This window comes from Melopsittacus undulatus, chromosome 7, assembly GCF_012275295.1.
Source record: "Melopsittacus undulatus isolate bMelUnd1 chromosome 7, bMelUnd1.mat.Z, whole genome shotgun sequence".
In the NCBI taxonomy this organism is placed as follows: Eukaryota; Metazoa; Chordata; class Aves; order Psittaciformes; family Psittaculidae; genus Melopsittacus; species Melopsittacus undulatus.
In genome coordinates this window covers 13,703,591-13,731,083 of record NC_047533.1, presented here as the reverse complement: position 1 = coordinate 13,731,083, position 27,493 = coordinate 13,703,591, and the positions used below count along the sequence as shown (strand labels likewise).

Genomic DNA, 27,493 nt, shown 5'->3' with positions numbered 1-27,493 from the left:
AGTAAAGGATTTCTTCCTTATATCTAACCTGAACTTCCCCTGTTCCATTTAAAACCCATTACCCCTCATCCTATCACTACAGTCTCTGATGAAGAGTTCCTCTCCAGCATCTTTGTAGGCCCCCTTCAGATACTGGAAGGCTGCTATGAGGTCTCATTGAGTTGCACTAGTGAGTCAAACTCTTTATCTGAACCACACTCCCTGCTTCTATTTTTTTTGGCTTCTTCTTACAGCTGCTTTGTTATCAAATAATAATGATTCTTACCAATCTATTGCAAAATAAACCCATGCTGTTATGAAGACGACACACTAAGATGGTGTAAAAGTACCATAATTTATCTCTGGATCGGGCCTACTGTAGTTACAGGGTACTTAACCTAAACTAAGGAGGCTGAACTGCAGCAGGGCAGATGTTTTGTACAAGAACAGTAAGGGTCATAAACAAGTCCTCTTGTTTATGTCCTTCAGTAAAATGTAACTGAAAAATTTGGAACGTGTTACCTTAAAAGTATATGTGCTCACAAACAAACCAGACTGGGAGTTTTTGTTCTCTTTGCCATGCAACAGGAGAGCTAAGGAGGCATTAGATGAAAGAGAGAGACAGTAAATCAAAAGCTGATCATAGCAATCAATTTTTCAAGCAGTGTTCAACATCTGCAGATTTGAAAGTGAAACTGTAATGAACATCTAGGTCCGAATTGGAAATATGTAAAATTAGTCAAAATGGTAGAGGAATCACTGCTCATCAAGGCTGCAAGGACAGCACTCTTTTGTAGCAGATAGTAGTATCTGTTATTAGCCTTTATGGCAAAGAGGCTTCCAATCACATGCACTTTGCTTCATCAGATACAGAGGCAAAGTGTTGCAGACATGAAGAAGAGCTTTTGTTCCCAGAAATGTGACTGTTTATTGTGTTAGTTACATATAAGATATTATAGCCTCCTCAGAATTTATAATAGTCAATGACAACAAAAATCATGGGCATATAATATAAGACACCACACCTCAGACATCAGTATTTTAAGCACAATTTGAGCTACAGAATGGGAAATTACTTCTTTTTGAGCTGCAGTATTCAAAAGCGTTAGACAAACCACACACACATCTTACCAAGTGTGACTTCCTTTCTTCTGCAGTTTCAGTGCAAGATCTTCCTGAAGACCAGCAACCTCCTTCCCTGCTCCAGGAAACAGTTATTTGCTCATTTTCAAATACCTTCAATACCAGATCAATAAGTAAGACATAAACTTATAGAAGTATAAATAACACTTTGCCATACCCACATTAAGGCTTATTCAAAGTTTGACAAGAGACATTCAAGTCTTTTCGGTGCCTTTCCTCCACTACTTCCTGCGGGAAAAAATTCACCCTGGGGGACTACAATGGTTTATCTTGCACTCAATGGAATTCATTCATCCTATAATTACTAACCACATCTGGATTCCAACCAGAGCCTAAATACAGTGACACTTTGAGTAATCCATTTTCTAGGTCTCTTCTGCTGCTGTACAAAATATTTGCTGAAGTGGAAGTGAGAGGAAGCAACTGAGACTGCAATGAAGCCAGAAAGCAGTCCAAGTACTGTTTGTTAATCCTAGAAAGTTTCTTGGTTTTTTTTGTTTTTTTTTTTTAATTTAACTTCTCAAATGTAATTTTGTCAGGCTGAAATTCTCATCTATCCTTCTAATCAAATTCAGAGGTTTACCAGTGGGGAGCAAATTAAACCAGTGGTGTGGCACAATATGAGCTACAGAAGCCAAGGGTAGAAAAGCATTTCCAACTTCCTTTTAGCTCTCAGTTTTGGAAAATCTAAAATGAGTAAAAACTGTGAGATGGGAATACCAGCAATTTATTTTATCAAGGACTTTTGACCTGGACTGGGCTTTTGAACAGATGGGAACCATACCCAGGCTAAGTTTTCAAAGCACATTGCTTACATCAGGACCAGACCTTATGAGCTCTGCCAGCTGGGAGAAGAGAACTGAATGGAGAAATGGTGCCAATGTGAGCCTGGGTGTGAGCTGCCTCTAAATCTGTTCTTGCTGGCTGAAGGAGATATACAAGGGTAGTCAGTTCATGAAGACCCAGCCTTGGATGAGGTGCTGGGACCATGTAAATCTTTGTGTAGCTATTCACTTTTTTCTAATATCTGAGTCTTCTTTCCTGTATTATCTTCTTGTGTATGGATATTCTAACTCATAAAGATGGAGAATGGTCATAATATGTTGTTCATCCTGCAGACGAGGCAAGAAGACAGCACATAAGAAGACCATACACACCGTTCAAAGCCTCAATAGATGTGATATCAGTCCAAAGTGCTGGCAGCCAAGGTTTGTGCAGATCCCACCTCTTTCCACAAAGTCAGAGACATAACTGAATAGTTGAGAGTAGCAGAACTTCAAAACCTGACACAAGCAACAAATAAGACCTCCAAGAACTTAGGAAACTCTGCATCTCCTTTCTCAAGGAGAACAGGTTCTCAAGGGGAAATAGTTTGTCTTCAGTGCTGGACAAACCTGAAGTCAATACACCATGCTGGTGGACCTAGAATTGTTCACTCTCACTTCAGTCATAGGCCAGTTGCAAGTAAACTAGAAGCCCAATTCCAGTCTGCCCTGAGACCATCACTGCTTGCCAAGTAGGAAGAATACATAAAACCAAAGTGATATTATGATGTGACCTGAGGGCCATTGACTTGAACACAGATCTAGACATGAGTCTCTTCTGAATTAGAAATCCAGAATATGAATTTCACAGGGAAAAATAAAAGAGAGTTTGTGGAGGATAATTTCTATAATATAATCTTTCTAGCTTTTGTAGGTGAAAGAAAGACCTTAATGTGAACATTTACAGGCTGCAGATAACTGGTAGGGAAGAGCAGGATCTGAAATCAGAACTTCTGAACTCTCAAACAGAAGCCTCCTACTGCAACCAATACAGACTGGTAAATTTTGGTAAAACCTGAACTGAACTAAAATGACACATCCTGATTCCTCCAGTAATAAGGAGATGTCCGACAGTCATCAATTAGGAGGCTGATCATGCAAAGTGCTTCTGCACACAGACTGTGGTTCTTGGGGTCCTGGAAAGCAGAGGCGGTTCAGAAAAGCAGGGTTCCCAAAAAGAAGCAGTCATCTTGGAAAGAAGAAGGGAGCCTGGAAAGAAGAAAGTTGAGATCTTAGCTAGAGGGAAGATCTGAAAAGTAGGTTTCCTCCAGCTATTGATTAGCAGCTCCCTAAGGAGGCTTTAAGACACTTTTAGGACAATTTATGCTATCTAACAAAATAGAAAATAACTTTCTTCCTGCACCAAACAACTTTCTCTAGGGTTCCAACTAATATGCTAGGAAATTAAAGAGAGAAGAGGACAGATAACAAAAAGACAACTTTAGAATGGCAAAGTCATTTCTTTTAAACCATCTTCACCACTGAACAATCTGTCCTGTTAGATTAAAGCTATAAAGATTGTATTGCTGCCATCACTGAATTCATCACATTTGCTTGTATCACAAGGCACTGAAGCATACCAGCTTTTAAAAAAGCAACTGAAAGTTGGCTGTGCCTCTTTGAGCCACAAAATAAAGCTCTCAGCCCAGAAACATTAAATTAAGGACATGTTTTAGCCTCCTAAAGGAGGCTGCCTGAATGTGCAAAGAGGCACAGATGTAACACAAGCTATTCTCCAGCCAGCCCAAGCTGGTGCAAATGTCACATAGGATGGTCCTCATTTTACATCTATTGCTCCCAGTGCTGCAAAATCCTGCTCCAGGGTCTTTTAATAGCCCCTGTACATGAATGGAGGAAGTAGTATGTCTGTGTCAGTGATCTGCTTCAGTTCACAGTGAAAGAATACGAAGCAGACACTGAACCAAGTGACGCTTACAAGCGAGAAGGGATGATCCTGCTTAATCTGTGCTTGCAGAGCCATTCATTTTCCACACTTTCATGTTGCAAAATCTGTCCAGCTGGGATCCAGATTCACCTGCAACATGTACAGGCATGTTGCAAATGGACTGAGTAAATGCATCTGTAATCTGGAAGATATTAAAATGATCACATTTACACTTATGTGGAATTTAGGACAACAGTCTTGAAAAAAAATCCCACTTCCACACCCAGTAGATTTTCAAGGCAATATTGTCTCCAAGTGCCTAAAGCTATGCTATCACATGTACCACGCTGGTCTTCATTTTTGCTGAGAAACCTTCCCACCATCTATGGAGGGCTGGCACCTGAGGACTAGGTATTCCTGCATTGCTGGCACTTGCTTGATTTAGCAAACACACTCAGAGGCTGCTGTTTAGTGTGACTCAGAAATACAGCCAGTAAAGTCAGTATTTGCAATGTGTATTGTACTCTAGTGGCTAGAGACCCTGCTGAAAACAGGGATTCTGCCACCTCCGAGGACAGCTGCTGAGCTGCAGTGTGGTTAGGGGCCCTCTCTCCCTTTCTCAAGCCTGGGGCACTACTAGGCCACTACTGTGGTGTGCACAGATCCAGAGGGAGTACCAGTATGAGATGCTGAGACCTGGTGCAGGTCTTTGTGCTAACACAGTGAATACATGCAAGCATTGTTATTTTCACTTTTCATCAATAGTGTATCAGAAAAGCATTTAGATTTTGGAGTTTGCTCTGCCGGTCTCTGCAGGCTGTCACCATCATCTGGGTATCCTGAGAAATACCACTAAAAAGCTAAGAAAAAAAGACAGAAACATTCTTCAAAAATGTAAACCAGTGTGAGTCTTGTACAGTATGGAACTGAAAATATGACATGATATCTAAGTATTTATTTATGAAGTTAAGCTATCTCTTAAGTTCATTTCCAACCATCCCATCACTGTACAAAAGAATCTCTACTCAATAGGCAAACTGATAAGAGAAGTTGGTACCTTTGTATTTGAAAAAAAAAAAATAGCACTAATATTTGTATTTAGCAGAAAGCAGAACCCCCACATCTTTTGTACTTGCACATTGGCAGATTTGGTCTTGAGTCACTAAAAGTCAGTTTCGTAATGTAATTTACAAGGCACCACAGGAGATCAGCTTTTCACAATGAGTATGTCATAGCAGCAGATTTTTACTATTTTCAATACCTTATTTGAAGAGATGATTAAAAAAATCATAATACTGACACACTCAGCACCATTCTACCAGAGATTTCAAATGGGACTAAGCACCTTCAGAAAGTTTCCAGAAGACAGACTTGCTGCAGAACTAGGACAAACCTCTCAAATTCTCTACCATCAAGCAGTACAACCAGCACTATAAAGCACAGTGGGAAGATGATCTCAAAGCCCTCGTTGCTCTCCATACCTTGACTAAGTATTCCTTGCAGGATGATGTAAGGTGTCGCCGTGGAAGTTATTTTCCAAGCTTTAACACGATGGGATAAATATTACAGCTCTTCATCTGCTGTCCAGCAGGCTCACACTTGAGTTGTACCTGTTCAATGATAAAATGAAGTGTGAGGAGGGGATAGCACAGGGCAAGAGACTCTGTGAATCCTGGGAGGAGAACACATGGTTGTCTACTCTCAGTCTTCTGTCATCTTCCCCTCAGGAACCTCACCCACCTCTGTACAGCCTCCCAGAGCCCACAAGCCCTCAGGGGTGCTCACTGCCCAGACCCCATTCTGACCCCTTCCAGTTCATTTCACCCACTTGCCCCAAAACATACTGACCTCTGTTATCACCCCTGCCTCAGCCATCTGGAACAGTATCTGTTCCTCCTGGTCCCCTGCCTTCTTCAGCTGCCACCAAATTTCTAGCTTGCTGGACCCTCAGCTGATTTATCTCATTCCTCCATAAAATTGTCTCCTTACCTCTCACCAGGCTATTTTCTTCCCTGTGCTCAGACATGGATTTGCTGTTACCAGGATGTTCAGTCTTGCTTACTTTGGTCACTGCTGCTGAGCTGGTCCTCAAATTTGCGCTTTTCTATCCCATTTGACTTATGAAACCTTGATCCTTTGCAAATATTGTTTTTAAAAGAAAGGCATTGTTTGAATTATCAAAGTAGTTTTTTAATACCAAAAATGCTTCTACCTAAGATGCCAATTAAAATTCAGACATTGTGTTACCTAAACAGGATGTTTTGAAGGGTCATGCAATACATTTTATTCTATGAGGAGGCAGAAACTCTTTGCACACTGTCAAAAAGTTTGCACTTTTGTTTCACTGAATATTAAACAAAGCATTGTTTGATATCCATCGCTAAGAGAAATCTAAGAGGTACTTCTAAATCATCGCCTTTTCTTACTTTTCTCCAAATGCTTAGAGACAAAGATCAATTAGAAAATCATTATGAAACTGCTTTGAATATAAAACAGTTGAGAGAAAGAATTTTGTACACTCCCTCTCCCTGAACAATTCAAGTTTGGGTTGTCAAAGATTCTCAACTCTAAATATATGGGAGACTGCGTAATTGTATTTGATTGTTGTGATGAAAGAGTAGTAAAATGGTAAGATCTGACTTGCTTCCTTCTGGATGGTTTTGCACATTTTGTATTTAGAGTGAGAGAAACATTTAATTATCCTGTAAACATAATGAAATATGCTTTTGTCTACATATATATAAAAGAACATATGCATGCATGTAGGTGTATAATATCAAACGCATATACTCTTCACAATGAAAACATGCAGTCTTTATTTCTATAAAAAGCTAAAAATTCAACCTCTGTAGAAAAAACTTCTGTTCATCTCTATGCCTAGTACTGATTCATTCTCATTTTGTATTATCAAGCAAACTCCCTAAGAGCTTTAAAAAAAATTCTATTTACACTTGTCCAGTAAATTGTGTTTCTGTTGAATATTCTTGTGTTCAGGAGGGAAATGTTATTTGGGAAAAATACAACCAACCAAACAAACAACATTAAAAGATCTGAAAGATGCCCTTTGGGCTGGAGACATAACGTAATTTAAGTGTAGCTTGAGGTAGTTCCAGATTTGGTGACAATGAGGTACCCAAGCAGCTAACTCCATGCCAGGAGCTTCTGCTCACTGAAGGAGACTAATTATATGAAGAAAGCAAAAGGTCAAGGCCAAAGGCTAGAGATGTGGATTTTTAATCTTACTAAAAACCTTTCCGATTGGAAAAATGAGGCCAAAGGGTAAAAGAGGGCACACTGAACTTCCTGGTTAATATTTCACTCATGGGACATTTTCAAAAGTGCAGCAGGTCAGCTCCAGACAGGAGTTCTCCAATGTCCTCCAAAGCAACCAAGCTCACGCTGCAGCTCAGGCTCGTCTCTGCTCTGCAGCCACCAGACTCCTCAGCAGCTCTGGAAAAAATATAGGAATTTAGGATTTCTTCCACTCAGTATTAGGCCCCTAAACAATGGCATACGTGCAGTTCAGAAACCAAAACCCTGAGCAGCTATTGTAGCCACACACATTCAAGCACTAACCAGGAAGCAGATAAACCAGAGAGGTTACACCAACCAGACGTCATTTACAACTGCTTTTTTCAGGGTATAACCTCACAAAAGAAAAATGTGGTTTCTCTTTTATGTAGTAAATGCAGGTCAAAGCAGTTGTTGAAGAATTCAGATTTCCTATTACATGCAGATTTTGAGCATCGCCCTTGGAAGCAACAGGTTTACCATGCAGCCAAAGTCCAGGAAGCTGGCATTTGTGGTCAAGTCCAAGGTGCTTGCGTGTTAGGAATGACTCACTGCTGTGCAGCCCCCTGCACAGGCTGACTCTCACTGATCCCATTTCATGTGAACTGAACTTATCTGCACATGTTGCTGCTGTTTCCTTCCATATTTTTCGGATCTTCCTGCTAATGTGAATCAGCATATTAGTAGCAGGATCAGAGCATTCCAGCTTCTGGTAGCAATGAGTGCAGTACAAGATATGAACAAGTATTTCCTATTAACAGCAGGGAGTAATTCATGGGAAGAGTTCTTAATATTTTTTTATGATTACTGCAATGTATTTTTCAAACCCCACAAATGTGACTGTGATGTCTGTGATATAAATGATTAAGCCCATAAAAATGTTTATCCTCCTTAAACAGCTATCTGTCCATTATAAATACAATTGAAAGTTATCTCCACTCACAACTGAGAATGGATTTAGACAGAAAACAAGATAAAATCATCCTGTAAGTTTTCTATTAAGCTTAAGTTCCCTGTGGCTGCCCAGCAAGCTCCCCGAAAGAAACCAATCTATCACCCGCTTCAGATTACAATATTATTTCCACTCTTTATACCTTTAATCTCATTATTGTTCAATGCAATCTTACCACTGCTACAATAAACAAAAAGTTGAAGAAAGAGGCATATCTTTGGTGCCCTACTCCTAATGGAAATGTCCTCATCTATAGGTGTGTTTGTGCACATCAGTGCTTTTAGACCAAAAGTATACCCTTATCTTTGAAACATCAGCTCAAACTTAGGGACACATTGTTCTGTTCATAAAGCATAGTGCACTATACAGGTACCAGGGCACTAAAAATGCAACCAGTTGTGGCAGATCTCAGATATGATTAAAGTGGAGTTTCTCTATGTGAAATTTGTGAAGCTCCTGGAAAGACTGAAAAGTCTTCCAAAGTTTAAAAACAAATAAGTAAATCTGAATAAAAGAATTATTTCTCCATATCAGCTGCTCAGTGTGCCAACTTCTTTAACTTGTCATCACCCACTCACAGAGAATAACAATAGTAATGTTCTTAAGAAGTAACAGTAGTAATATTTATAAGAAGCCATGAGAAATAATTTAATTGCTCTGTGACCAAAGCCCACATCCATCACAGAGGTCTTCTAATGATTTAAATAGGCACTAAATAATTTTAAAGGTCTGATGAATCCAATTAAACAGTAGCAAAGGTGGCCTCAGAGGAGAAAAAGGAATCTCTGCATCATTATTAGCACCAACGTAGGTGCATATCCTGCCTTCTGTGTGACGGTGATAAAAATGCCCTCTCTTAGGAGTGGTGATTTTGGCACACACTAACAGCTGAGGGACTTGTGACCTCTCATGCCTCCCTGTCTGATGTATGTTCTGAACACTGCCTCCAGTCTTGTCAGTCTCTTCAAAGCCGAGTTTACACATGATTGGCTCCTAAGTAATGTAAGACTGCTTAGTGTTATTTCTACAAGAATCCTTCCTAATTCTGAAGCCTTTTTTTTTGTTACATGTTACAAAAATACAGGAGTTCTCAGTAGGGAGCCTCCCTGCAGGTACACACCAGATGTGGCTGGCAAAGGCAAAAAACTCAATGAAAACAAAGGGATGAAGTACCTAACTTACAAAAAATATTGCAGCAATTTCTCTCCCTGTGGAAAGTGTTTTGTTTGTGCTCATCTCTGAGAAGTTCATCTACATTTCTTTAGCTTAGGGAGAAATAACAAACACTGCACAACCCACCATCCCTTGTTAAAGCCAGAGCTTTAACAAGACCTGCTCTAGGGGGCTGAATAATGAAAGTCTTCATGATGTTTGCAGCATTTTACACAAAACACTCTTCTTTCATGTACTCCATGTCCCAGCTTCTTAAAAATGAACTGACATACCTTCATTTGTTCTGTTCTTTCACTGAAATGAACTCCTCTGTCATTAGTTAACTCAGGCAGAAAACATATGGGCTACTGATACACTGACTCTCCTTTGATGTGGAGTTATCCAGGAGTAACAAAGTAAGCTGTAAGTAAGCTGTAACACAAGATTTGGCTGGCCAAGAGGTAATTTAACAGTGACACATATTGCAAGGTAAGATTTCTAAACAGTAACATGAAATAGAAACTGGAAATAATCTGGGACCTTGAAGGTCAACCATCACTCAGGACTAGACTAAGTAATGATGACTCAAATCCAAACTGCACTGTACATTCAAATCATTAAAGTACAAAGGACAAAAAAGAAAACAAACCTAAAATAGAGCTAGCAAAAAGTGATCATGCTTAGTTAGGAAGTAAAATGCATGACAGGAGCAAGGTGACTTTAACAGAAGAAAACATGTTGATGGGAGGCACAAAACCATTGGCACAGATGAGTTCCAGAGTGACACCACAAGGATATGAGGATTATAAAAATCTGCTTGCACTTTCAGTGAACTCTGCTCTAAGGCTAGGCAGATGCATTAGTCCTTAAGAGAGAAACCATTAAAAAAGTAGGGCAGCAGTTTCATCTGAGAGAAACAAGTTAAAACAATCCTTTTGGGGGGTGTTTTCTTTAAAACTGTCAGCCCCTTTTCATAGTTCTTTTAAAAAGATTATTTTACTAATTCTGAATACTCTAGCTTTGCCAGTGGTAGGTAATTAGGACACATTAGAAAGCAACAAATTTTCTCTATGTTTTGAGTCAAGGAAATGGTTTTCTTTCAGCTACGTAAGGTCAAGCTGTGCTTCCAGCAACAAAAAGTACCTTCTGTCTATCTTTTGAAGCAGAAATGTTCCCTTTCAGATGCTCCTGGACTCCAAGGGATAAAACCCTGTGACAGGTACACTTTCCAAGGACAAAGTTTCTATGATAAAGCCACAACCAGAAATCATTTACCATCTGGAGTCATAAACTAAAAATTAGTAATACAGTTTTCTTTGTTGTCTTAATCATGCTCCCAAATTCTGGGGGCATGTTAACAATTGCCTTCTTTCAGATCTAAGATAATAGTGATTGTAATACTCTGCAAAGCTGTTACATAAACCCACTAATGGAGCTGTCATCTTCCTGCATCCCACCATTAGCCCACCCACTTATTCCAGACACCCAGGCAGGTAAAGCCTCAATGAGGAGAAAAACACCTGTCAGGGTAATGCACTGGCATCTTCTTGTACACATCTACCTCTCCACCACACCTGCAGGGAATGAGGTCCAAAGGAACTATCACACCACCAGCACAGGGATTATTCGAAAGACAAAAAGCTTCTTGTGGAGGTGGGGGGCCACCCTTTTCACTCTTACTAAGACTGAAACTGTTTGGCTGCTCTGTTCTGCTGCTGGAGCAAGATGTAACACGCACCATCAGACTGTGAAGCCTGTTAGCATGCAGATGCTCAGAAACAGATCATGTTTTTCCTTTCCCCACGTCCCTGGGCTGCTTCTCATTCAATACCAACAAAATTGGATGAAATACTGGTGTTGCCCTGGGAGCTGCAGTCAGTGCCAGGTGTCTGCATCTCTTGCACCTGGTTATGATAAGCTTTTTGCACAGATGCAGAAAGTTTAGCATGCTCTGCCAGCCTTAAAATGTGAGTAGTAACTAGAAAATGAAAAAAATATAAATTCTGTTTGGGATAATTCATCATGGCACCACAAGAAGCAGTTTCCTTCATTTTTATTTGGGAAAAATGATTTTATTCTATGCAAGTTTATCTAACCAGCACAGGTAGAACTATGGTTAACTTCTGGCAACATATGATTGCTTTAGTAGAGGAGCAGTAACATACTTCCCCTCAATGTCAAGCCATTAGTAGATTGAACCTGGTTATGAGCATTAGACTTGTTTTTCAAGCTTCCCTAAGCCACAGTCACAATACACTTTTCTGAGGTCAGCTGTAGAAAGGTATTACACCAAGATTTCATGTCAACAGCCAAAAAAACACTCAGGTAGATGTCAGTCTTCAGTGACAAGCAGTTGAAAAGATAATCCAAAACAATAATATAACCAGTTAATACCAAAGACTACACACAAAAAAGTGTTGCTTGCAGACAAAACCAGACCACAGCAGAGGAAACCACAACAGGATTTCAATCACGTGCTTTCTGAACTTCTCCCATCCCATACCCTAAGGGGAAGTAAGACAATCCCCAAACAAGCATTAAGAACTTGACTTCAAAGAGGCTCAATAGTAAGTCTGTAACATTCACAATTCCCAGCACCTGATTTAATGACTTCCCCTGAACTGAGCTGCCTAGTGCAGGTCCTACTTCTACACCCTACATTACATGGGGGCCTTCAGTTCCCAGTTAGGCAGGATGGGGGAAGCTCCAGGTCAGGGCTGGGAGTGCTACTGAAGCTGCATTTACAATCCAATTTAAATCTGCGCAGCTCATGGCACGAGTATTTTTAAAAGGTAAATGGATTCAAAAGTTGTTGACTTTGTGAGCCAGAGCTTGAAATAAATACAGGTAATACTATTACTACCTTCAATCATTTGTCTTGGAACTAAGATGACTTTTGATTTCTGAGCTGAAAGCTTACAAATGTTTCTAAATATTCCATTTGATGTAAATCATTCAATAAAAACAGATTTTAAAATACCCTTTTTCACTTTTTAAAGACTGCTTTAAAATGTTTGTAGAATCAAAGCACTTAAAGTATATTTGGGTTCTGGTTAATAAGTAAACGACTAAAAATAATACAACACCTGCATTTTTTTTCTTCTTGTGGTTCGAGTGATTGGTTTAAGTTCTCTAATGTATACACTGGAAAATTATTATTATATGATTATCAACATCATTTTCAAACATAATTGTTGGGTTTTGACACATTGAGCTCCTAATTCTGTCACCAAATTCTTCTCATTAATAGCATCTTTAAAAACGTTGAAGTATAGAATTAAGTGGAAAGTTTTCATAGCTTGTGGATATGTATAGTTGATATTCTTGGCTGCAGAGAGGGATAGCATCAGTTATAATACCAAGGAAAAACAAGCAATAAACTAGCTGTAAGTAGAGCCATATGAAAAAAGTTCATTTAAGTCAATCATTCCTGAGCCTTGCTTTTATTTCAAAACTGTATTTTCTATACAGACTATTTTGCTTTCCAAATAATAAAGTTTAGCTGTCAGTTATTCTAACCATCCAAATAGAAACATGGAAGTTTGAATACTTGTTGTAAACCTTTCCGAGTGAAAAATGAAAGATAATAACCCTTTGATCAATGTAGCTTTTATTTATTCATCTGGGAACACGACAAGGATATCATAGGCAACCACGCCGCCTAGGAGAACATGGATTTCACATAAACTGTTTTGGCAGAAACACGCATTTAAATAATCATCCTAATCACCACCTTATAGTTCTATCTTAAAAATAAAAAATAGAAAAATAAATAGAGGAAGAAAATCAAACCCAAACCAACAGAGAAAATAAACACAAGATCTAAACAAATGAACAGCCTAGAAGTTTTCTCTGTTTAACATCTCTGCCAGCCACATCTGTCCCTGACTTTAGAAGTTGCAATACTTAGCACTGACAATGGCATCTTTCATTTGCAAACATGTTATAAACAGGAACTGACTGTAATTATACCACAGTACCTCACCCCAGCAATCAATGTGACTGCATGGTCCTCTCTCAGCCTGGGGAAGTGCTGAATTAAGCCTGCGCTGCCAGCTCCCTGCATGACAGTGTCTACATCCTGCAAGTGCTACACGTAGAACTGAGTTTAGCATGAAGTGACTGACCAAACTATAGCGTAAAACCAAGCAGGTTTTTCCACTCAGTGCTAATATTTAGTTTTATAATCCAAGACGAACTGACCAGGGCAGGATGCAATTTAATGTAAACCATTTGAAGTGAAAGGTGTTATTTTGCCTAATGAAATCTCCCTCTCACAGTCCAGCTCACAGGCAGAGTCAGTGGCAGCCTCATGGTCAGGGGAGATCTGAGACATCCTATCAAAAGGGTCCTCACGATTTTCCTCACAGTCAACCACATTTGGGATCATGTTAACATAAGCTGTCACTATCTCCTTGTGGAAAAGGGTGTCCTGGTTGTAAGACATAAGCTCGTTGCTTATATTAACAGTTTCCACTGGAGTACCAGAGCAAAACTGACCGCATCCCAGGAGGTTGGAGAATACCTTTCTAAAGTCAGCATTAAAGGCATAGATGATGGGATTGAGGGAGGAGTTGGCCCAACCAAACCAGACAAAGATATTAAAGGTGGTCTCACTGACACAGGGAAGACCAGCATGGGGGTCACTGGGTGGGCTCTCACAGAAGGGAACCATGCAGTTCAAGATGAAGAACGGCAACCAGCAGCAGACAAAGACACCCATGATGACAGAGAGTGTCTTCAACACCTTGGTTTCTTTCCTGATGGAGGATTTGAGGCTCGTGTGATGGTGGCAGTCAAGGTGGCTGCTCCGGCAGCTCTGTGCATGCTCAACTGCCCTCTCTAGGGAAGAGATACGACGAATCTGCACCTGGGCAATGCGGTAGATTCGAGTGTAGGTAACTATCATGATAGCCACTGGGATATAAAAACTGATCAAGGAGGATGAAATAGCATAAGTCCTGTTGAGGCTGGAATCGCAGCTCTCTGTTGGTCCAGTGAGGGTATCATTGCCTCCAGAGGTCCCGTCAGAGGGTCTCATTGCTGCTAATGCCACCCATGTGGTGCTCATATCTTCTGCCCAGGTGGTAACAGCACCTGCTGCTGCCCAGCCAGTGCCAAACCCATCTCCAATATCACCAGCATCCACAAGATCCCCACCTTTGTGCCAGTTGAGCTGGACAGGGATGAAGGAGATGAGCACAGACAAAGCCCACGCCACACTGATCATCACCAGTGCCAACCGCTGGGTCATCTTCCTCTCATAGCGGAAAGGGCTGGAAATAGCCCAGTACCTGTCCAAGCTGATCACACACAGGTTCAGGATGGAGGCCGTGGAGCACATGATATCAAAAGCCACCCAGATGTTGCAGAAAGCCCCAAAGGGCCAGTACCCAGCCACCTCTGCCACCGCCTTCCAGGGCATGACTAGCACAGCAACCAGCAGGTCCGAGACAGCCAGGGACACGATGAAGATGTTGGTGACCTTGCTCCTCAGGTGCCGGTAGCGGACGATGGCCGCGCACACCAGCACGTTCCCGAAGAGGGTCCAGAGGATGAGCAGAGCCAGCAGGCTGCCCGCCGCCACCTGCGCCGCCCCGGGGGCGCCCACCGGCTCCCGCGCCCCGCCGGGGGGTCCCGTCGCCGGCGGCAGCGGGCTCCGGCCGCCCCGCAGCATGGCTGGCGGCTCCCGCCGGCGGCGAGGCGGCGGCGGCCGGGACGCGCCGAGCAGCCAGTGCCGCCCGGCCCCATGGGCCCACTGCCCCCCCGCCCCGGTGCCACCCCTGCCAGATGAGCTCTGATCGGCGGCTCAGCGCGTACCGGGCTCCGGACTCCGCCGCTCAGCGCGCCCCGCGCGCGGGGTCCCCGTCCCGCGGATCAGCGCGCCTCCCTGCGCGGGGTCTGCGCCCCGCGGCCCCTGATCGGCCTTCCCACCCAGCTGCTCGGCTCGGGTTCCCTTGTGCGGGGTCTCTGCTCCGCGATCCGCGGCTCCCGGCGGGGATCCCCGCTCCTCAGTTCGGTGCGTTCCCAGTGCGTTCCCTGTCCCCGCTGTGGGTACCCGCCTCTCGTCCTCCCGCTTGCGCTCCCCGCTGCGCGGCTCAACGCGCACCCTGCTCAGGGTACCCTCTCCGCGCCCGCTCCTCGAGGTGGCCGCTCCGCGCTGCGCGGCTCCTCGCCCCCGCGGCTCCCGGTGCCGCCCGCTCGGGCTGACAGCTCCGCCCGCTCGGCACCCGCTTGCGCTCCCAGCGCAGCAGAGCGGAACCCCCGTGGCAGCCTCCCCTTGCCTGCTCCCTGCTGCCCGACACCCGCTCCCCGGGCAGGCTCTTCCGCCCCCGCCGATCCTATGAGCATGCTCCTCTGCCGGGCGCCCCGTCCGGGCCGGCCGCCCTGCGGTGCTCCTCTCCTCCTGCCAGAAACCCTCGCAATTGTTTTGCAGCCGTTACCAGCTTTGCGCGGTGGTTTTGCGCCGCTGGAGGCAAGAGCACGGTCCCACAGCGGGGAATGGGGAATGCCCCTCCAGCATCTCAGAGGGAACGAGCGGGGCTGCCCAGGACAGGCACGGCTTCTCCCTGGGAACAATCGGGGCTGAAAGTTGTGTGGGGGGTGGAAAGTGCTAGGCTACTTCTATCGGGGAGGAGAAGGTAACCTACATTGGTAACTGTTTCAAAGAGTTCTGTTGGATGGAAGGAATGTGCTACAGGCAAGAAACCTGGCAAAGGAAATCCAGTTCCCTCTCTTCAGCTTTCATGGGATGAATCCATCTCCTTGGTAGGGCTCCAGCAAAGAGAGAAAACTAAGCAGTACAGATGTGAATGCTGCATGGTTGGACTCGCCATGCACTGATGTCATGCCTGTGTTTTAAAAAACATAGAATCACAGAGTGGTTTGGGTTGTAAGGGACCTTAAAGGCCAGATAGCTCCAAGCCCCCTGCCATGGGCAGGGACACCTTCCACTAGACCAGGTTGCTCAGAGTCCAATCCAGCCTGGCCTTGAACACTGCCAGGGATGGGGCAGCCACAGTTTCTCTGAGCACCCTGTGCCAGTGCCTCACCACCCTCATAGTAAAGAACTTCTTCCTTGAATCTAATCTAAATCAACACTTTTTCAGTTTTAAGTCATTCCCCCTTGTCCTACCACTACATGCCCTTGTAACAAGCTCCTCTCCAGATTTTTGTAGGCCCCCTTTAGGCACTGGCAGCTGCTTTAAGGTCTCCCCAGAGCCTTCTCTTCTTCAGCCTGAACAGCCCCAGCTCTTCCAGCCTGTCTCCATAGCAGAGTTGCTCCTTTAAACATGTTTCAGCTATTTTTATTAAAAATATTATAGATTTAGTTTCTCCAAAACTTAATTTTGTTTTAAAACTGTGGCGAGATCAAACCCATTCTTGACTCAACAGCCTGTTTTGTCACCACGAAGGCTGAGAAAGCCATTCTTCAGGAGCCTGCCAGCTATTTCTCCAGGCAGATGAAGGACAATACTCACTCTACCTTGCTGGATCTGCAGTGACACGAAGGAAGATTTAAATGTTAGAGTTACTAAATACAGAGTAAGAAAAATAAACTCTGCAACCTTTTAGGTAATTTTCTAAAATTCTCACAAGAAAAACTGGAGCTTCACTTTAGCTCTTGCTTAAGAAATTGGCACTTTTCCATGTTTAGGCAGAGTTATATATAATATTGGAGGGAGAATTTAGCTTTTGTCACCACTGAATTCTAAACAGCACGACTAAAGATGTGATGCTGAGGCAATGTGTTGCTTGCACAAACTCTGCTTTCCTAGGCAATGCCTCCTACAATTCCTATAAACGAAGAACCACATTGTACAGGTAGCTCTGCCCATGCCTTGTTGAAGCTGCTGGTCCAGAAATGTGGGTATTTTATGTGAAAAAGCAATGATCTGATTTGATTGTTTAGCTTATATTTATTGTTTCACCAATGTAAGGGTGTGTGCATATACATGTGAATCCATCAGCACAGATGATGTATGTAATATGGTACATGTAGTCAGTATGCAGTAGCTATTTAAATAACCATATGTGTAGGTATCTGTCTGCTTAGTAATAATAGCAGCCCAGTAATAAGATAGCCTGCCCACAGCTCAGCAGCACCACGCATGCTGGTGGCTCAGGACAACCCTGGTCTGGCAGTGAAGATGTTGGGCTGTGGTTGGGAGCAGCAGAAGCACAGGCACATGTTGTCTCCCAACAGCTCTGTGGTATGTGATGGAGTCGGGTGGAGAGGGGGTGCAAGCAGCTGGGAAAGACGCCTTAAGCCATTGAAACTAAAATTGTTAGGATTCACTTGCCAGACTTCTAAAGAATGAAGTTTTACTATGTTTCCTACAGAAGCATCTGCACTAGGCAGACCGAAAGTAGAGAGGAGTTTCCAAACTATTTTATCAGCTAAGCATTTCATTTGACTCTCTGGCTCCTGCATAACTCACAATTTAAAAGATATAATTCTTCTACCACCTATTTCATCTTCAGCAAATGTTCTGGAATTTCAGTTGGTGTGGACCGAAGTTACTCACCAGAGATCCCAATGGAAAAAGATCTATCATTTAGTTGGAGGGAGTTTTATCAGCTGAAGAGTCGCTTCTACCTATACATACACTGGTAGTACAGTCTTCAGTATTGATCCAACATTTCATGAACACTCAAAACTTCCTTTCAAATCAAAGATATGCACCAGGAAATCCTGAGTATTTTCAGTTGTAGCAGAAACAAATATTGGTATCTGATGGGGTGGCTCATGTTTGGTTCATATTTCATATAAGATTAAAACCCACAAGCTAATAGACTGTGATGAGCTGGGAAGAGGTGGAGTAGGAGTGGGCGACAGGACAGCTGCTTGTACCAGATCATTCACAGCAGCACTAGGTCAGAGCAGCAAATGTATAATGGGGATGTTTGTGGTGTGTTCTAATATTCCACCCATTGTCATCAACACTTTTGAGCTTGAGATAAAAAACCTTTAACAGTTATAGGTTATTAGTATCTTTTCTTTTTTTTTTCACTTTCCGTAGGCAGTTTGCTTATAAATCTTATTTTAAGAATGCTCCATTAAAACCGCAGCTGTCACTTGCTGAGAGATTTGAGGTGGGGTTTTTTTCCATCCTGAAATTATCTTTGCAGTGGCTTTTGTGCTTTTCCTTCAGAGCTTTGTCTCATTTTTTCCATTTTTTTATTCACCTGTTAAAATTACACTTTGCTCTCACAGCTGGCAGATTGGAAGTAATGGAATTTAACTGCTGCTGCAGTGGTTTTGAGCAGCAAAAAGAATCTTTGTAGTTCCTCATTTTAAAAACCTATGTATTGCTTGCTCTTTCCCTCCATTGCTACTCTATTTCCATTTCAAAATACACAGACCCACTGTTCTGCCAAATGATATTTATTTGAAAATAGACAACACTCAGAAATTCACACATTCTCTCAAGCTGAAAGATACTTGATGCAAAGAGAGAAAAAATAAGTAATGCCAAAAGGAAGTTAAAATATATCTACATAGATGTACCGCTGAGGTTTAGGTTGTAAAGGCATCCCATCAAAAACCTCCCATTAGTTAGGCTCTGTAACAGGCAAGAAGAGGTAAAAGTAGAGGTGGGGGAAGCTAGAAATCATAGGTTTGCTGTACATGAGGCCAATTTAACCAAGTAGCCAGACATACTCTTAACTGTAGAAGTATGCTGGAGAGAAGCTTTACTTAGGACCACAGTTGAATGTAGGCTTAAGGTCTATCAGTTTTACTCACTGAAACTGAAATGCTTTGCTGCACAGGGGTGAACAAAGGTGTGGGTGTATATATAACCATGCAAAAATATTGAGGAAGGAAGGGAAAGAACTAGTATCACCAATTTATTCAGCACAGAAAAATCCTCACAGACTAGGTCAGGTCCTGCTGTTCATGTTTCAATTAAAAATAAATATGTGCAATTGGAATATGGTCAGAAAGCCATAACAGGAATTATGTCTGGGAAACTTTCTTAGCTGAGCAGAGGGCACCAGGAGGGTTAGAAACAGTTGGTGATGCCTTATGGGGGAAATGTTTTCCGATAACAGATAACTTTTAATCCCTCAGGTACAGTTCTAAAAACTGCAGTGGCTACAAACTGAATCTGCGAGAAATCAGGGTGGAGGTGAGGTGCACGTTTTAACAGCGAGGATGTTTAATGGCAGATGTGATTTACTTTGGCTTGTAAAGGATTTGCCATCACTTGCAACTTGAAAGCTGAGGCAGAATGCATTTCTTCGAGGCTGCGACTCAGCTCATTCCCCAGCTCTGTCTTGACTCAAATGGTATCAAACAGCGTTATGTAGTCTGCGCTGTGGGAAAAGTAATTTTAGACAGTTACAGTTATCCCTGCTGGCCTTAAAACCCATTCAAGTTTTTGTTGACTTGGAACAGTGATGGATAGTATTAATTAACCACATGTAACAGAATAACAGTTCTCCCAGTATCTCTGTTGCTTTTTTCTCTGTAATGAGTGCAATGTGGTTCCTACATCAGCCATAGATCACTCTCTGGGTGAAATCATGAAGTAATTGGTGCTGCCAGAAGAGATTTCCACAAATTTGTCATTTCTTTTTTTTCTGACCCTGACTTCATTTAGAGCAGTGGTAAAAGATGAATGGTGGCCAAGACCAAAAGCAAAGGGAACAGAATTTTTGTAAATGTGATTTCCTGGTGGACTTAGTCACTTTTGTCTTATAAAAATGCTGTCCTGTATTTGTGGATATTTATAATTTTATAGTAAAAATTAACATTGTTATTTTTAACATAGCAAGAGCTTACCTGATGGAAAAGTACTGAAGATCAGTGATGTTTGAAGCAAGATAAAGATACAAACACCCTGATTTGTACAGTGGTACATTTTGGGTATATTATTTGCATTTTCTGGCTGTGCATGGCTATATCTGTCCTGAGAAAATGATCAAGATGAAAAAAGTTATTTTAATTTTTTAATATTGAACATTTCAAGAATTTTATTTTTTCTTTTGTCAACTATATTACCAAACTGCAAATAAAAGTCAGATGGGCTTAATTCCTAAAGAAGCCACTGTAATTTTGTCTCTGGTTTAAACACTACAACAGTTGGACTTACAGAGCTATTTCAAAACAAATGTCACAGTTCTGATTTCTCTGTTACTCTAACCTACTATATATTCACAGGACCTATGAATTTTATATTGAATGTGTAAATTAGAGGCTTTTTTAGCTAATAATTTTTATTGGAACATTTGCAATCAGCATAATTTATCTTAGGATTTTACCCTGCCCATTAACTTGGTGTGAGATTGTCTTCCACAGAATGAGTAGGAAAAGCTGATCCTTTATGGAATCAAACAATCAGTAATTTCCATAATGAAAACAGATGTTATTTTGAAGACTTTTAAGTCTGATAGAAAAAGGGAATCCAGAAGACAGAAGTCAGCAGCTGGGTTTTGTCCTCTTGAGGAACACAGATGATGTCTCGTAAGGCCAGACAGTATCTCATCACTGGGCTTCAAGGATGGAAAGGAATGAGGTTTGGAAGCAGGACCCCCAAACTTAGTCTGCTTTGCTGGCTCTGTGGGACAGCTGTGTCTCACAGAATAGCCTGTTGAGAGTGCTAAACAGAAAACTACAATGCAAGGTAATTTTACAAGTGTGTCAGCAGTTAGAGCTGATATAGGCTTTGATCTGTATGTTTAAGAGTTGTATAGGACCTGGGCTTGATTTTGTAGTTCAGGATTTATATGGGAAAAGAATTCAGTTTCAAATTTTAAATGGTAGTGGTAAGAACAAGCAACTTTGTCACTTTGAGATAAAGAGCATTAAATTACTGCCTTTACTTAGTTCTGCTCTTTTTTTTTTTTTTGCCTCAAGTAAGACTTAAAATAAAATACTTCTTTAGAATCAACAAGTCTAGTTCATCTCCGTAGCGGAATTTCAGCAGTAGGGGTCAGAAAGTTCTCTGTTAAACACCTATTGCAATAATGCTTAGGACTATTAGTGCTATTACGGAACACAGAAGAACATCTGGTAAAGACATCATTAGTCTGCTGACACAAGAGCTGTACTGGAATTGACAAAGAAAAAGTAAAGGGTATTCTTCTGTCTATCTGTGAGAGAGCAATAGCTATTTATTCTGAATTGTGAATAGCCTTCTGCATGCTGATCAGTGGCATTCTACAGTGTGTCTAGGTTTTTTTATCCTCGTGGTTTCTCCTCCAACACACATAAGAAAGGTTAAAGAAGAAATGCACACTTTTTCAGGTGCAGAGTATCCAGCACCCCTGTAATGGACCTTATGACTCCCATTTTTCTGTCTCACACACTGCACATCACAGGAGGGAATATACAGGCCAAAAAACATATGCTTTTTGCTCCAATAAATCAAGAAAAATATCCAAATTCCACAAAAAGGCACAGCCACAGGGAACTGGTGCAGCATGCAACCTTGGAACAAAAATCACCTTTGGAAAGGAAGGAGACAGGACTGTGGCAGCGCCCTGTGGGGCAGACCCAGGATATGATCAGTTGTGGTGAATTAGTCAGTCTCATGTTCATTTGGAAAATGGCATGTATCTGCACTCCTCTCAGGGAAGCCTTCTGTTAAAACTCACAGTGAGACCTAGGTGGTGGCTGTGACACTGGGAGCCAGCAGTTTGTCATCCTTGTGTTGGTAAACCAATAACTCTACCCAGTGAGATTTTCTATATTTTACCTTGGCATTGTTGGTCAATCAGAACATTTACATATACCAACTTTCAAGATACATTAAAAGACTGTGCCTTGGGGATTCAGCAGAGATAACTGTACACAGGCCAGTCTTCATGAGACATAAAATGTGCATTGATCTGTGATAAAAATTGTTGCCACAGGGAGCAGTGGATTCCTGAATGTCGGAGCAGAAAACAAAGCTGAAGACTGAAACCATCAATTGAAATACTGTCTAACCGCTTTCATCAAAGAAAATATTGCATATCAAATTATCATTTCCTTGTGAACTGTTTGTTGCACATAGGCTGTACTGATTGGTCTTGCTACCTGCAATAACAATACCTAGCTCTGGAGCTGAATTTTAGTCTTAGAACAATTTGCAACTACTTATTTTTGCTTTGGTGGCCTTTACAGTTAAAAAAACCCTGCTAGATAAGGCAATACCTTTAGTGCTATTGACTGAGATTTGTGGCCTGAAGAGGGATAGGCTATTTTGTTTTAGCTATATCTTCATCCTTTCTCTTATGTTTGCTCTCTTAATTGAGCTCCACTAATTTATGTTGTCCTAGTGTCAGGTCCCCACCTAGGAGTATGTGTGCTGGCTTGCCCCTGTCAGGTCTTACCCATACCTGATGGCCATATCTTGCTGTTTCAGTGTTGGTGTCACATTTACACACAGACCTGATGTCAAATGCAGGCACAGTCACGTCTCCTTGATACACTGAAGTTTGGGTTCTTGACTCTTACTGCACTGGGTTTTCCAAATTGGTGAGCAAAGAAAATTAAAGGTTTGGAGAGAAAAAAAAGACAGTCAGATGCTTCAAAACCAACTCAAGAATACTTTCAAAGGTACATTTGGCTAGTGTTCTGTCTTATTAAAGTATTTCTTTGTAAGGAACCAAACACCAAGTGTAGATTTTGCCCTGGGTATGTTAATTGTTTCCATGCATCTTTAAAAGCATTCTGATCTTCAGTGAAGCCTGGTAGATATTTTGTTGCAGAATAAATTAGAATAAAAAAGTTACTGTGTTCTTGATAATCCTGACTGTGTGTTGGTGTGGTTTAACCCCAGCTGACAACTCAGTCCCACACAGCCGCTAACTCACACACACTCCCCCAGGGGGATGAGGGGGAGAATCAGAAGGGTAAGAGTGAGAAAACTTATGAGTTGAGGTACAGACAGTGTAATAGGTAAAGCAAAAGTCACACATGTAAGCAGAGCAAACCAAAGAATTCATTCCCCACTTTCCACAGTCAGGTAGGGCTCCATCATGGGTAATTATTGCTTGGGAAGACAAATGTCATCTCTCCAAATGTCCTCCCTTTTCCTTCTTCTTCCTCCAGCTTTATATGCTGAGCATGGGATGGGATATCCCTTGGCTGAGTTGGGGTCAGCTGTCCCAGCTGTGTCCCCTCCCAATCTCTTGTGCCTCCCCAGCCTGCTCGCTAGTGGGGTGGTGTGAGGAGCTGACTCCGTGTAAGCACTGCTCAGCTGTAGCAAATACAGCACTGTGTTATCAACACTGTTTCCAGCACAAATCCAAAATCTTGTGTGAAGATAATAAATTGTGTTTTTCCAAGTGAAGGAGGAAGATGGCAACTGGCTTTCCTGACATCCCTGTTCTTTCACAAATTTCCACCTACTACATTCATCTTTATTTCATAGCATGTTCATAGGCCTGAATTGTGCTCCATTTTTTTCTGACGAGAACTAAAAAATGTGTTGGTAAAGATTTTACCAAAGGACATATTTAGAGGGTTGAAATTCAGGTCTCTTTTAGGTAAAAATAGCAGCAGAACTACAGAACTGCAAGTTTTGCTTTAAATCTCAGCCAAAAAAAACCCTAACAAACTTTAGTGATTGACTATTGACATCAAAGTGAAACTTCAAGATCAAATTCATCCTTCAAACCTAATAAAGCCAACCCTGTTTTTTACGGTTCCCATTACCAATTGAAGCTGCTTCTATTCTGTTTAAATACAGATTTCATTTTATTCATGTATGCACAGAATGAGGCCAAATCCCTGGGGACAAGAGCTCCCAAGGAATCCAATGAGCTATACATATATCATCTCTAATCAGAGCCAGGTAGAAAATTTTAAAAATGAGTATTCGTATTAAAATCATTAACTTTTTTGTTTCATAGGTTCTAGGTGAAATTTAATAAGTGCATGCTTGGTTTTCATAATATATCATATATAAGATGTGGTCAATGGTGTCCAGAAACTCACTTTGCAGGATGCAGAAATGAATCATTCAAGGGTATTTGCACATGACTGCACATAGACCATCAAATCTCCATTCAACTTGCGTTTTGCATACTGTCAGGTCACATAGAGAATAAATAATATTCCATTAGCATTCACTGATTTTGCCAGGCTGCCTTTTGTCCTGCCTTACTACAACTTCAACAGGGCAATGACAGGGCTACTCTGATACAAGTAAAGACATAGCATTACCTGTTAAAATGAAGCATCGTTTGTAAAAGCAGAGCCAAGTAGAGTCCAGAAATGTCACCTTAGAGAATGAACAAACCTTTTAAAAAGCCTTTTTCTCTTTATTCTTGCAGATGTGATTTATAAGCATTTCTCAATCTTATTAAGTCACAAATTACATTAAAACTCTTGTTGGCTACACAAAATATTATCTTCAAGGTGACAAGTAAATTACCCTTGTCACATCATTATGATTGAAATTTGCACTTCATTTTCAGCTAGAAACAAGTCCATCAAGCAACAAAGCCTTCACCTTAACTAAAATACTATATCTTTTATTTGCTTTTTAACCAAATCCTGATTCGTTCAGAGCTCTTGCAGGAAAAGGCAGAATAACACAAGCAAGATATAATACTGTGTGCTCCTACAGGGAAGAGCAGTTTAGATCTTGAGAGATGCTGCTCAATAGAAGAAACAGTCAGCTTTTTTCTTTTTTACTGCAGTAGTCTCACCAGGACCTTACATTCCCTAGTCAATGGAAAGAAGCATGTATTTAAATTACCTGGATAATTGCCCTCTTTGCTGTTCTCTGGAGCCATCTACTTCTTTGCACTAGTATAGTCCACTCAAAGTCTATGGACCACAAGTGGGCCATACAACAACACAGGAATATTTCCAAAATTATGAAAATGCTTGGAAATTTTTTGAAATTATTAAAACAGGAAATTCCAAGAAATGCCAGTGAAAGGAATTTGTTTCTTTTAGAAAAACTTGAGCATGGCCTTCTTCCACCTTACAATTAGTGTCACTGACACTAAAAAAAAATTGGAAAAATGTATGACTATGCAAATATGACTCTTTAGGCAAATGCTTGAGGACTGTAGGTATCTTTTTGCACCTTAACAGCCTTTATTCCTGCATATGCATGAATTTAAAAGCTACCGAAGAATATATTATTGAATAAATGAAATTATCTAGGGTTGAAGGGAGGGAGTGGAAGAGTCTAACCAAAGGATATGATGAACATCAGAGAACAGCTTTCTGATTAAGATTATGTAGCAAAAATTCAGGATTCTTTACATTCCAAGTGCACTTTGGAATTGACTAAAGAAATTACCTTAAAAATAAAAAATCTCTTTCTAAACAATATTAAATTGGTCTCAAAGGCATTCCCTAAAGGTCTCAAAGTAGACCAACTGTCCCCTAGAGGTACCTCAGGAACACAGCAAGGAGCAGCTGTTAACAGCTCTCTCCTGGGTAAGCCAGCCCTCCTGCCTTCTGTCACAAGCTTGAGCAGATAGGTAGGCAGAAATTGCGTATATCTTCGTGTTATTTCTTATATTTTAAAACCTGTGATAAATTAGTATTGTGATATATGCTAGAGAAAAACAAAACTGAGAAGTTTGAAAGCAGCTGTTTGAGCCAGTCAGGTCTAGCATTGATCAGCAAGCTAGAGCTCACGCTACAGCAATCTGATTACTGTTCTGGTCTGAAAATCTATGATTCTAAAATGTTCAGAGCTTCATACTCACAGTTGCTTCCAGAGGAGTTAAAATAAGACCCGATTCCAGAAAATATTCTGCATTCAGATTAAACAATATTTTTTTTAGAGAAATCCTGTTGTAGAAACCTCTGAAGTTTCTCAGGCTGTCATGGTTTAGACAAGTCTCTGGTCCTGAAACAGCACCATTTAAGTCAGCAGGGTTTCATCAATGCAGCTGGCAATAGCTGCCAAAATAGAATCTGACAATTTGGATGTTCAGAACATCTGTTTACTTCTAAGTAAACAGACCAGACTTCTGCCTTAATTCACTTTTCTGAATAAACTTCCATTTCGGCATTCAAAATTAATTTAATATTGCGGACAAATTAAAGTATTTTCATAGGAATGTTAAGAAACAGAAAGGGCTAAGGAACTGCAGATGAAATGTAACTAAATAAGCATGTTACTAATTTTTGAAACTTCAAAATGTGTGCTTATTGTTTGTAATAGAGCATAAGGCCCTTTCTTGCTACTAGGGATTAGGTAGCTCTGCTTTGGTTGAACACAAATGTTGGGAATCAGCTAAAGAGCACCAGTTCTAACTGAAGAATGACATGTGACCCATCCCACAGAAGCAGAGGAAGAAGATACAGACTTCCCCTAGCCATCTTCATCAGCACTTAAAAGATGAAGTGGAATTTATGAGCCGCCCTAATTAAACGATTTTTCTTTTTCTGATACCAGAATTAGTTGGAGTGTTGGTCCAACAGTTGATCTGGAAGGAAGATTAAAGCTTTATATAATTATCTGCGTGGCTCTATTTACTGTATTTAACGTGGAATCAAGCTGAGAGGCAACCAAGGGAATTGGCTAGAGCTGGTGTTTGCATGAACATAGGTGAGATCAAGCTACTGTGCTCAAGGGGAAAGAGAGAAAATACTACTGTCTCGAATGAATATATGAACCAATGGAGATGTGACAAATGAGCATGAAAAACAGCCCTAGAGAAAGGCAGAGTTTACAGCAATGTGATCAGGTAGTGACTCTTAAAAACTGCTTCAAATTGAACTGAAATTGCTTTGCTTAAGGAGTTCTCATGCTCAGGTTGATTCATTTAATTCAGGCTTCACCTGAGACTTCAGATTAAAGTTGCTTTACTTGATCTGGCTTTTGCAAAAGGTAAAGGTGGTAGCAAAAATTCCCGTGTGTACCACCAATCAGAAAGGAAGATTAATTACAATGTGAAGCGAGTCCTAGCGGCGATCAGGTAATTTATCGAATGGTCTGCGGTTGCCATCTAGTGGTACAAAGCCAAAGCTTTTGTTTTGCTGCTTAAGCGCAGACAAGGCTGCTGAAACCTATCTCAGAAGCAGACCTCTCCCATTCAGACATATGACTGCTGACAGGCAGATGGTGTGACAACTGTTTTACCATCCTTTTAGGAGCTAGGTGGGGGCAGAAATTTTGCAGCCTTTCACCCACCAGGCTTAGGACTAGATCATCAATGTGTTAGCAAGGGTTATCCAGGAACTGATCTACCTCTCCCTGTCAGTATTCTGATCGTTGTTCCAGTCTTTCAGTATCACAAGTACCTATTCTAAAATTATTCAGGCACCCAACTTTTCAATGCTTCCTGTGAGAAGTCAGG

General features: G+C 41.3%; 1 protein-coding gene across 1 annotated transcript; it reads right to left on the bottom strand.

Moving 5' to 3' along the window:
* Nucleotides 1-13,440: 13,440 nt before the first annotated feature.
* Nucleotides 13,441-14,918, bottom strand: DRD5 (dopamine receptor D5). Its single transcript, XM_031048384.2, has one exon. It carries the CDS (start codon nucleotides 14,901-14,903, stop codon nucleotides 13,446-13,448), a length of 1,458 nt encoding a protein of 485 aa, XP_030904244.2. The 5' UTR covers nucleotides 14,904-14,918; the 3' UTR covers nucleotides 13,441-13,445.
* Between the last annotated feature and the right edge of the window lie 12,575 nt (nucleotides 14,919-27,493).